General features: G+C 49.4%; 2 protein-coding genes across 4 annotated transcripts; one reads left to right on the top strand and one right to left on the bottom strand.

The window, feature by feature from the left end:
• Positions 1-7,275, top strand: LOC120694681 (DEAD-box ATP-dependent RNA helicase 40-like). The gene is made up of 8 exons (XM_039977875.1): positions 1-223; positions 529-2,066; positions 2,345-2,554; positions 3,243-3,311; positions 3,849-4,118; positions 4,653-5,003; positions 5,180-5,457; positions 5,614-7,275. The coding sequence occupies exons 2-8, from the start codon at positions 606-608 to the stop codon at positions 7,073-7,075; spliced, it is 4,101 nt and encodes a 1,366-aa protein (XP_039833809.1). The 5' UTR covers positions 1-223; positions 529-605; the 3' UTR covers positions 7,076-7,275.
• Positions 7,276-9,568: 2,293 nt separating this feature from the next.
• Positions 9,569-11,648, bottom strand: LOC120694685 (uncharacterized GPI-anchored protein At3g06035-like). 3 transcript variants are annotated; one of them, XM_039977880.1, is made up of 3 exons: positions 11,493-11,648; positions 11,268-11,391; positions 9,569-10,237 (listed from the first exon to the last, which is right to left on the bottom strand). In XM_039977880.1, the coding sequence occupies exons 2-3, from the start codon at positions 11,341-11,343 to the stop codon at positions 9,723-9,725; spliced, it is 591 nt and encodes a 196-aa protein (XP_039833814.1). In that variant the 5' UTR covers positions 11,344-11,391; positions 11,493-11,648; the 3' UTR covers positions 9,569-9,722. The 3 variants fall into 3 exon arrangements, with proteins under 3 accessions (XP_039833814.1, XP_039833815.1, XP_039833816.1); XM_039977881.1 differs by having other exon boundaries at positions 11,483-11,501; XM_039977882.1 differs by having other exon boundaries at positions 9,578-10,237; positions 11,271-11,391; positions 11,493-11,636.
• Between the last annotated feature and the right edge of the window lie 125 nt (positions 11,649-11,773).

An 11,773-nucleotide genomic window follows, 5' to 3' on the forward strand; every position in this document is an offset into this window, starting at 1 on the left:
CACGACCAAATTATCGAGTCAAGAGAAAGAAAAGAAGAAGAAGAAAAATCGTGTGCCAGCGCAAACGATTCTTCCCGGTTCCCACTCCCCTTCTCCCCCGCCCCGCGGCCGCTAGGGTTTTATCTCGCTCGCCCGCTCGCTGCTCTCTCCTGGCGGAGGAGGCGCTGGAGGTGTCGCGTTTCGGTCCCCACTCCCGGACCCGTCGATTCCGCCTCTCAATCTGGTAACCCTGGACCCCCGCCCCCTTGCCCGCCGATTCGGCCGCGATTTTTTTCTCTCGAGTTTCTTCGATTTCTTTCTCGGGGGGTTTACGCTGGCCAAGATTGGGTTTGGTGCCTTCGGAGGGCTCGATTGATTTTTAGTGTGGTGGTTTCGTTTCGTGACTAGGGTTGAATTTTTGCTCGGGATTCGTCAGCGTTGTTTTTTTTTTGGGGGGGGGGGGGGGGGCTGTGAGCTGATTCAGATAGGAAATTTCGCCTCTTCCTGATGCCGAGGACGGATTTGCACGAACGGTTTGCTTGTTTGCAGGGAAATTCCGTCATGGTTGCTGCATAGGTCGGCAGGCATTGGGTGGAGAAGCGAGAAGAGGGTTCCTCTCGCTGGACATGGCGGCTCAGGAGGCGGCCGCAGCCACTGCAAATGCGTCCGGCCCTCGGTTTGCCCCTGATGACCCGACGCTCCCCGCACCCTGGAAAGGGCTGATTGATGGCGCGACACTGTACTACTGGAACCCGGAGACAAATGTGACCCAGTACGAGAAGCCGGCTGCTGCTGCTGCGGTACCCCCTTTACCTGCGGGTCCTCCACCAGCGACCCCTGCACAGGTTCCAGAACCGGCACCAGGGGCTTTTTCACAGCCTGGCTTGCAGTTTGGCCAAGTTGGGCAGGCGACACACCAGGAGCGACCTGGCCAGGCAGTTTATCCTCAGGCTGGCCAGCTTGGGTGGCAGCAGCAGAATCAACAGCCGACCCAGCAGCAGCCGTTTCAGCATGTTCCTCAACATCAAGCTTCGTTTCAGCAAGTGCCGTTTCAGCAACAGCTGCTGCACATGCCAAATCAGCCACCTCAATACCCGAATCCGCAGCAACAGCAGCCACACATGCCAAGTCAGCCACCTCAATACCCGAATCCGCATCCTCAACATATGTCGTACCAGCAGGGTCCTTACATGCAACCCCAGCAGCAACAGCAAGGCCCACCATATCCATATCAGACAGACCAACAGCCACTGCCTCAAGCTGCTTACAATCAAGGTCAAGGTCAGCAGCCACCGGTACCTCAAGCTGCCTACAATCAAGGGCAAGGTCAGCAGCCACCAATGCCACAACCTTCCTACAATCAAAGTCAGCAGCCCGTGATACCACAATCTGGCTACAATCAAGCTCAACAGCCACAAATGCCACACGGTGCTTATAATCAAAGTCAGCAGCCGCAAGGAATGAGGATTCCTCAGAATCAAGTGCAACACCCTCAACAATCTCCGAGCTTTCACCCTGCCCAGACTCCACAGTTGCCGCAAGTTTCTCAGTCTCAAGGACTTCAAATGCCCTCTCAACAAGGCCAACTGCAGCATGGATTGCAGTTCTCTCAGCATGGAAAACAGCCACAGTCACATGGGCAACAAAGTCCATTGTTGAAGGATGATGATGCAGGTCATGAAGGCAAGAGGACTGGCTTTTCATTACCACTTAGTCAGCAGTGTGGCCAAACTCCGCTTTCAAACCAGCAGTTAATTTCTAGCCATCAATATCCTGGAGCTGTTAATCAGCCAAATATACCTGGAGTCAGTGGGCCATTATATCCCGCAAAGCATCTTCATGGTGGATCATCTCCTGCTGAGACTAATAACATGGGTTCAATGAACTCACCTGCTCAAATGCATCAAGGTGCAGTTCCAAATCATATTGGTCCATCACCAGTTCGTCCTCCAATGGGTTTCGAGATGGGTAATAGGGATGGTCACTTTGAAAGAGATGACCCTCACTCTTATGGAAGATTCGATGGGGCAAATACTCTCCAGCAGCAGCCAAAGCTTGCTGCTGTCCCACCTTCACAAAACCCCCTGGTAATAATCTTTGATACAGCAACTTATCTTAATGAAGTAAAAAATTCACTCATTATACTACCTAAACTTTTCTGCTACACTATGATGTTGGATGAAAATTATTTCCCCTACTATATTATTATAATTTATATTTGAATGAAAATAATTGAAGAAAATGCTGCTAACAATGTCCATGACTGTTGTAATGTATCAAATTCTTTCTATGTATTCATCCCATCCTAGCCTCATTTCTTAATTTGTAACCACCAACTTTTGTTTTTCAAAAACTTGTGCAACAGGGCATGCGAAATGGCCCACCTTATCCTCGGGCAGATAATTTTGGTGGTTATAACATGGCACCTCCACATTCAGTGCCAAATCCACATAATCATGGTCCATTGCCTATGGGAGCTTCTGTGAGGCCGCCATCTAGAATGTTTGGTCCCCCAGATTTCCCGGGCATATCTTCAGCCGATGCATACCGCCAACACCATGAAGTCACTGCCATGGTAAGGAGTTTGACTGCATGGCTATATTATGTAAAAAAAAAACACATTTCCAACTTTAAATGTTCTCCAAAGGCTTCTCACTGTACAAATGAAAACGGTCGACAGAAATATGTTTTCCACATGTGGTTTAAGTGTATTTGAATAATTTAATGATTTGCTTGCGCTGTTGACTTACTGTTTGATGTGTAGCATTTAGAATAACTTTTCTGTGTCAATATCTAACATTTAAAAGAATTTCTTTTTGTGGCATACCATATCTGACATTTCAAGCATGATATATACATCTGTAATCATGTCAAAATTTCCACTACAGGAACTGGGCAGAGTTTTAGTCTATGCATAGAAAATATATATCTGAGATACCAAAAGCTCAATATTGTGATTGATTTTCTCAATATTTGTAGTTCATAAAGCATGGCGTCTGCAGCTGGTCATATTGCAGGCGTGTTCCCTTATGCGTAACTCAGTGAAGTTTAGGGTAGGATTGCAGAATATTCCATGCAGTTTACAAGTTCTCCTATACAGTCACCTGTTAATTATTCATAGTTGAACTACTATGCTCCATGTTCTTCCTTTTATACTGTCACTTGTTGAATATTTATACCAAACCACTATACCAACATTTTTAAGTTTTCTCTCAATTCATATAAACTATGACATGCTACCTTGTTTCTTCAAAATTATATAGGGTGAGAATGTTCCTGCTCCATTTATGACATTTGAGGCTGCTGGATTCCCACCAGAGATCCTGAGAGAGGTATGTTCTCTTCATTTAAGTTTTTCTACTTGTAGATCCACATGGATGCATCATCTACCTTTTTTCTCTTGTATTTCTTAACATAGAAGACAAGGTGGGCCACTGAAAGTGATTTCCTTTTTAAGTGAAAAAATAGCTTTTATGGTACTGAGCATAAAATATGGAATTGCTCATTGACGTAGATTTTTTTTTTGGTGATGCTGAATATCCTAATTTAGTAACTAGTTTCGATCTTCTGGACACTCTAGTGAAATACTTGTGGCTATTTTCTGCTGACAAGTATGGGGAGGATTGATGTTCTTTCAGATTAATAAATCTGGCTGAGGCTTCCTGCTTCTTGTCTCTGCCTTTGTGAATCAACAAAGACCCTCCTCTTCATGCCTTGTGTTGCTTAAGTAAGCAGCCATATTCACTTAGGGTAGAATTTGAACACTTTCTAGTTGCAAACATCTGTTTTTTTACTTGCCATGGAAAATACCAATCATCTCTGCAGATGTGCATGCACTTGTGATGCTTACTCATTTTTTTTCATTTCAGATCCACGCAGCTGGCTTTTCAAATCCCACTCCAATTCAAGCTCAAACATGGCCTGTTGCACTGCAAAACCGGGACATAGTAGCTATTGCCAAGACAGGGTCTGGAAAGACACTGGGATACCTAATTCCAGCTTTTATGCATTTGAGGAGGTGCCACAACAATCCGATGTTGGGTCCTACAGTGTTGGTTTTGGCCCCTACACGTGAGCTTGCTTCACAAATACAAGACGAAGTAGTCAAGTTTGGTCGATCATCTGGAGTCTCCTGCACAGTAAGTTCGGACCTGCTATCTTTCGTTATGCTTTTTTATTATCTTGATGAAGAGAATGATAAGCACTGATTAGTCTCACAGCCAATTATAGTCCTGAAATTATGTGCACAATTTTTATCTTGTAAGAAAATGCATTATAGTTATTAGATATCAAAAGTTAATAATGCATTCTATTGGCTTTAAAACTTATAAACTCAAGTCTGCTTCTTCACAAAGTTTATGCTATCTTCACCTTTCGAAAAAGTCAATGGGGCTTGAGCGGCTATCATGGCACTAGGCTGGCCTGTACCACTACCACCTGCCCAGTCCTAGCGCCTTTTATAATAGTAGCTGGCTGAGCACTTGAAAGTAAGTGTGATTCTAAACAAAATTGCTGTTGGCTCTATAAATCCTGGGACGGCCTTTATTAAACCTGTGCCTTGCTCAAAGAATTCTGTATCTAATTGCCTTGTAAAATATGTGTATTATTTCGAGATCTATGTTGCTTATTTCACATTCCTTACATTGAAATCGCCATTTGTACATTTTTCTCAGTGCCTATATGGTGGAGCTTCAAAGGGTCCTCAGCTAAGGGAACTTGAGCGTGGAGCAGATATTGTGGTAGCAACACCAGGACGTCTTAATGATATCCTGGAGATGAAGAAGATTAGCCTCCATCAGGTTTCATTACTTGTGCTTGATGAGGCTGACCGTATGCTTGACATGGGTTTTGAGCCACAGATACGAAAGATCGTAGATGAGATTCCTCGTACTAGACAGACTCTGATGTACACTGCCACTTGGCCCAAGGAGGTTACAAAAATAGCTGGGGATTTACTAAGAGATCCTGTACAGGTCAACATTGGCAGCATCGATGAACTTGTTGCTAACAAATCCATCACTCAGGTATTCTGGTGAAATGCATATGATTGTTCCTTTTTTTGTACTGGATGCTTGCCTTCATTTAGGATGCATATGATTCTCTTTTTTTTTTTACATCTAATTTCAATGTGTTGGCCTCTACATTATGTGATTATTTCTTATTTAGTATAATCCATTTAAGCCTCCCTCTATATATGCAGTATGTAGAGGTGGTTCCACCTATGGACAAGCAGCGACGCCTAGAGCAGATCCTTAGAGATCAAGAGAGGGGTTCAAAAGTCATCATATTCTGCTCAACTAAGAAAATGTGTGATCAGCTTGCTCGTGGCATTGGTCGCAGTTTTAATGCTGTGAGCATTCATGGTGATAAGTCGCAGGTTGAAAGAGACAATGTTCTCAATCAGTTTCGAACTGGCAGGGCTCCAATATTAGTAGCCACAGATGTTGCTGCTCGTGGACTCGATATCAAAGATATCAGGTGAGGCTTTTTTATTGCAAGATATGGAAAACTTCAAAAGATATTCTGATGCTCAATATCACCTTGCCTGACACTCACGAATTCTTTATGATATGTTTAGTTTGTTGGTTGTCTTTCCATTGCTGATTGCTACTGCACAATGTGTTTTTTTTTCAGAGTGGTTATAAATTATGACTTCCCAACTGGGATAGAGGACTATGTACATCGCATTGGGCGTACAGGAAGAGCTGGGGCAACTGGAGTCTCATACACGTTCTTCTCTGAACAGGATTGGAAATATGCAGGTGATTTGGTGAAACTCTTGGAAGGTGCTAACCAGCATGTTCCTCCACAGCTGCTGGATATGGCTGCACGAGGTGCTACTGGAGGTCTAAGAAATCAGGCTGCTGGAATGAGCCGCTGGGATGGGCCTGGTGGTGGTCGTTTTGATCCAGGTATTGGTGGTCCTGTTGGTTATGGTGGAGTTAGGGAGGGCCCTGGAGGCTTTGGCGGTCACGAGGGCCCTGGAGGATTTGGCAGTCGTGAGGGCCCAGGCGGATTTGGTGTTCATGAGGGCCCAGGCGGTTTTGGTGGCCGGGATGGCCCTGATGGTTTTGGTGGTGGCCGGGAGGGTCCTGGTGGTTTTGGTGGTGGCCGGGAGGGTCCTGGTGGCTTTGGTGGGAGAAAGGGCCCAGGTGGCTTCAGTGGACGGGATGGCCCTGGGTCCGGTGGTTTTGGAGGTAGAGGGGGGCGTGGATCTGGTGGTTTTGGTGGTAGAGGTGGAGCAAGCCCTGGTGGCTTTGGTGGTCGTGGTGGCAGGGGTGATTCTCCTGGTTTTGGTGGGCGTGGCAGGGGCGATTCTCCTGGTTTTGGTGGGCGTGGCAGGGGTGACTTTGGGCGTGGTAGGGGTGATTCTCCCAGTTTTGGTGGACGAGGTAGGGGAGATTTCTCTGGCGGACGTGGTGGAAGGGGTCGTGGATTTGGCGGGAGAGGACGTTCTGATCGAGGTCCACATGACCGGTACATCTCAGATGGACGGGGAAGATATGATAACCGTCGAGGATTTGGTGACAAGGGTAGGGACCGGAGCTACAGCCGCAGCCCGGGTAGAGGCCGATCACGAGGCTATGACAGAAGAAGTGATAGCAGGAGCCGTAGTAGGAGCAGAAGCCGCAGCAGGAGCTGGTCACGTAGCAGGAGCCGCAGCAGGAGCTGGAGCCGTAGTCGGAGCCGCAGCATCAGTCGGAGTCGCAGCAGGAGCAGGAGCCGTGACCATGGTGCAGCACCGGAACGCAGGCCCCGATCAAGATCCGGATTCGATGTGCTGCCACCAGCAGCTGGAGCAGCTGGACCTGTTTTAACCGGACCTGTACCTGTCCCTGTATCAGGACCAGCAGTATCTCCTGTTCCTTCACTCGCACATGCACAGTCACTCACTGATACATCTGCAATGTCGCCAATGTCACCCGGTGGACTGGTCCAGCCGGCTGCTGCATCATTAAACAGCATGAATGATGGTAACTTTAGTGGTCCACAAGCTGGCCAACCTTTCCATGGGACTGACGCTGCAATACCCAGTTTTCCTGCTGCCGAAACATTTCCTCCCTCTGCAATTCAGCAGGGAACACCTGATGTGTAATGAGACTAATATTCACTATTGTACCACCATTTCCCCTCTCTCTAGTCCGATGTACAATTAGGAATGAGTTTCTTGCAGAACAGGGGTAGTTTCGATGAGTTGATGTTTCCTGGAGATGACATGATTTTGTATCCTCTTGTTTGTGCTGAGAAGAAAAAAAGTCGTCCGTAATCTGTTGAAATTCTTTGTTTGCATACTCACCTGTTGGTGTTGAAAATTTGTTTCTTCAATTCCATTCTTTGAATCCAATCAATTTCTGTTACAACTTGCAAGCTGCAATCTATGTGATATGAGCATGCCATTGCTGCAATCAATCAACTTAGATGTTCCTGATGATGCGGTGCTTAGTTGTAAATAATTGCTCTATTTTTATTGACTGAAGCAACATTGATTTATGCTAGGCTGTTCAGCGAAGATGCCAAAAAAAAAATCATTTTTTTGCTGTATTTTCCAGAGGGCGTGTCTTCAAAATTTTAATGTAGTTCAGTTTTTTTATTCATGAAACGACATGTTATCATGTGTTAGATAACACACCATTGCCACCGTGTTCCAGGATCCACACCTTGCATGCACCTGAATTGAGGCAGCTAGGCACCGCGCTCAACAAGCTAAGGAGCCTTTCTGTACATGGTATCTGCTTTGTTGAGCTTGACCTTGTATGGACAAAAGCACTTGTTCAAGTGGCACAGTGTCAGGCACCCTCTGTTGAGATATTCAGGTGATCGCGAGGTCTCCAAGTTTCTCTCTTCAGCTTGACTGATATGCAAGCGCACAAATATTGGGTCTTCTTGCGACGCATCCTAATCGACATCACGGACATACGCTGGCGTGACCATGATAACCATAGCCGTCGTTGCCTCCTTGGGAACAAGCCCCGGCGGCCTCCGCGCTCGGCGCCATCGCATGATTTGCTTGGCAGAAGGCAGCGAACGAGCAGCTCGGTAGCTAGAGAACGGCACGGTCGCTTGATTCGGCCTCACCGTCGGTCGGTGGCGGAGACGGCCAGGACGCGGCGGCGCACCGGCGAGACGTCGCGCGAAGCCTGGCGTTCGGTTGATCTGCGGGCCGCCGTCTATTGATGACCCCTGGCGCCCGGCAAGGCAGGCAGCTGTTCCAGGCGCGTGTTCTTCTCCTGCAGGAATCGTCTGTGCGGCGGACAACAGCGATGGACGGCGGTGACAGCGGCGAGGGGGCGGTCGGCGTCTCGTGCCCCAGCCTGGGGTGCCGTCCACCCCTGGGGACGTTGATCAGCGATGACTCCCGAAACTGAATGAAAATGAACAGAGTCCGACGGTGCAGATTAGATTACAGACCTAACCTCCCCTGTCCCCGTAATCCTTAACCATGTATGGCAAGAGAACAGAATAACCATTCTTTTCTTTCAGGTGTGCTGCAGTTGAACCGGTTCTGCCATGCCCCTGCACCCCAGAAGCAATTACAGTTCACTCCAAATGGTGTTGACGCGGCTGTCTGGAATTTCCGCTAGACGTCGGTCTTGTTCACGCAGCTCAGATCAGTTTTCGGTCAGTCAGTGCGCGCGTCGGCTTCTCTGCCACGGCTGGAGCTGCCGGAGCAGGAGACATGCTGTTGCGCTTCGCCGCCGTGGCGCAGGCGGCAGGCGTTGATCTGCGGTACGACGGAGAGAGCGGTCGAGCGGCGGCGCCAGGCAGCAGTGTTCCATGCGCGTTTTCCCAACGAACCATCCGCGTGACGGAGCAGCCGCTTCCTAGACCCACGGCCAGCGAGCGGCGGCGGGAGGCGCGGTGACCGCGGCGAGGGGACGGTCGGTGCCTCTTTCCCCGCCCAGGCCGGGGTGGACGGTATTTCATTTACCGTCCACCCTTGGGGCCGTTCAAGCCGTCGGATCGGCAACGAGCGGTAGGATCCGAGCTGAGGAGGTCGAGATAGACGTCGCATGGCGGCATGGGCATGAAAGCCCAAGTAGCAGCCCAGTGGTCAACATGGGCCGTGTCTCGTGAGCCCAGTGATGCGCGCTGGCGATTGGAGAACGCGGCGCTGTTGGACCGCCGGAGGACGGGGGCAAGGCTGTCGCCTCGCCGGCGGCCTCCACCGTCGACGGCCTCGACCACGACGGCAGTGGCGGCGCGATCAGGGTCTCGCACCGTGTCCACGATTCGAATTGAAACTGCTTCAACAGGGTTCGATCGAGGCCGCTGCGCCTCTCCGTTCGTGTACACGCTGACGCTGCTGTTTAACCCGAACAAATCTCTGAGCCTCTGATGCTAGCCGCTAGCCGCTACTGTTCCGCGTCCAATGCGTGCTCCGCCGCGAACGCGACGGCGGCGATCGCGGCCGCAGCCGACGCTGCTGAGCAGGTCGGTGTCCGTCAACGACACCTTCTTCGGCGAGATGCAGTCTTGCAGATTTCAGCGGCTCGTAGCACCACGGCGGCTTGCTTGGTTGGATTAATTGCACGGCACTCGCAACAAATATTGTTGATTGCGTGATGCCATGGGGAAATCAGTCGGTTGATTGACAAAATAAGGGAACCGGTTTCGTAATCACTCTTCCAAGTAAGAATTTTAACATGCCGATGAGACAAAGTTCAACTGAAATTCGAATGATACAGAATGAACCACACAATGTTAAGCTACGCTCTTCTTGGTGTATCAGTACGACCAACCTCTCACTTCATCAGCAAAATTACAAATCCTACCAACAAAAGAATCATATGGCTGACCGACGGCTGAACCGGAGCGGCCCAGTTGGAGCCTGGTGGGGCCGGCGAGTAGTCGCCGGAGCCTGTGCTGGTGCTGAGCACGACGACGACCCAGTCCCCCTCGTTGGCGATCCCGACGCCGGAGAACTGGCTGTCGTTCAGGAACCGGTTATACTGCGACTTGGTGTAGTTGGTGAGCACGACGTCCGGGACGAACCCCGGCACGCAGGCCGGCATCACCTGGCCGTCCTCGGTCACCGACGCGTTCAGGTGGCAGTGTTCCAGGTACTTGGGGTAGTCCGGGAACTGCTGCTCGGTGCCGATGACGGTGTTGGCGCCAGTGGTGTTGGTGCACTGCTGCCCCTTGAACTGCTTCGCGAGTTGCTCGGCTAGGCACGCCGCGTTCTTGTTCTCGGCCAGTGCCGGGACCTTGAGCGAGGATCTGTAGCTGTTGATGCCCTTGAGAAGCTGAGCATCGTTGCCTGGAAACAGTATCAAGAAAATTATGTAGAATTTGTCAGGTTGATGTTTATGCTGCCAGCCTGCCACATGAAAGTGAATGCCCACATAGCTCTCCATAATAGGGCACATAGCATGCCATAACAGTACATTTTTTGTGCACATGAGTCCAGGAGATCTTGACTTTTTTTTGAAAGCACCCAGGAAGGGAATCATTTAAGAACTCAATTGGGCACCCACGTTGACCGCGCGCTCAACGCAGATGGGCTGCCGGGAAATTCGAGGACGCGCCTGCCGGGCACACACACCACACACATGTACACACGCACACATGCACCCCGGTACCCCTCTGGGGATAAACCCCGGTGCGCACCCGGAAATTCGGCCCCGACGGGGCTCGAACCCGGGCGGGCAGCGCGGCCACTGCCGCCGCTAGCCAACGACTTTCATAGTGAATATCCAAAACATGCGATCAGTGATGTTTTCTTTAAACAAATCAATGACGACTGCAATGGTACTAAAGAAACAGCTTGTTGCTTTCAGGAAAAAAAAAGAACAGCTTATTCATTTGTTTTTTTAATGCAACACTCAATCAGTTGCAACAGTGAGCGATCCATTAGTTAATGCTACTACTGGGTAATGCGATGCAACATGTGTAGCAGTAGCAGGTAATCTTATAGTTAGTACAAAATTATTGTTCGTTACGCAACGACACCTCTGAATATCAACCAGATCTTGCACGCACCCAAGCACCTGCCAAGCACAGAGGCCAACTGCACCAGAATAGCTCTACTACCGAACGCACATGCAGAATAAGCATGCGCAAATAGTACAGTCTCTAGATTCCAGAATAAACTAGTGCAGCAACCAAGACAGCGCGAGCAGGCGAAGAAACAGAGAAATGGAATTGAAAACAAAAGGGCACCGGGATGCTTCAGATCCATCGAATTGTACAGGCGGAAGCGCGATATCGCAATGGGATGCTCTGATTTCTGTATCGGTCTACTAGCATGACGTGAAGGGAAAAATGAATAACTGAAGAAGTCATGAACTTACTGTCAGATCTGGCGCAGTGCAGGAGGGAGGCGGCGAGGAAGAGGAAGCAGAGGAGGGAGATCCTGGAATCCATTTCGCTTTCAGACCAACTCGCTGCTGCCGCAACAGCTCAGCCTGCTGCCTGCCTCGAGCGGAAGGAAGAGTGAGGCTGGGGCGATAGGTATAGGCGGACGGAGGCGCGGGGAGGAAGGAGGCGAGTTGCTGTCACCAACCACCGCTCACCATTCCTTTACGCTTCGTTCCGGCCGGCCTGTCCCAAAAGCTCGTTAGGCCTCCTGCAAAGGCAGGAGCCAGTACCGAGCTCCAAACACTCTTTGCTAATAAGTTGGATTCAGTGATTTCTTAGGCCACTTTTACAGTTGCCCTTTGTGGACAATTATTAGTGCCTACATTTCAAAGTCAAAAAGGTTTCACACACGGTATCAATAGCACCTTCTTTACTTTAGTGTCACCTTTGGGGCCTCTTAAAAGCTCGCAGAAGCTTGCTCTCAAAAATAAAAAAT

Source organism: Panicum virgatum, chromosome 2K, assembly GCF_016808335.1.
Source record: "Panicum virgatum strain AP13 chromosome 2K, P.virgatum_v5, whole genome shotgun sequence".
Classification (NCBI taxonomy): domain Eukaryota; kingdom Viridiplantae; phylum Streptophyta; class Magnoliopsida; order Poales; family Poaceae; genus Panicum; species Panicum virgatum.

Bases quoted from the DNA above. Each gene is read 5' to 3' on its own strand.
- LOC120694681 (XM_039977875.1), top strand. From the start codon at position 606: ATGGCGGCTCAGGAGGCGGCCGCAGCCACTGCAAATGCGTCCGGCCCT. The intron at 4,119-4,652 runs GTAAGTTCGGAC...CATTTTTCTCAG, and splicing joins CATCTGGAGTCTCCTGCACA to TGCCTATATGGTGGAGCTTC. The intron at 5,004-5,179 runs GTATTCTGGTGA...CTATATATGCAG, and splicing joins CTAACAAATCCATCACTCAG to TATGTAGAGGTGGTTCCACC.
- LOC120694685 (XM_039977880.1), bottom strand. From the start codon at position 11,343: ATGGATTCCAGGATCTCCCTCCTCTGCTTCCTCTTCCTCGCCGCCTCC. The intron at 10,238-11,267 runs AGTTCATGACTT...TACTGTTTCCAG, and splicing joins CTGCGCCAGATCTGACAGTA to GCAACGATGCTCAGCTTCTC.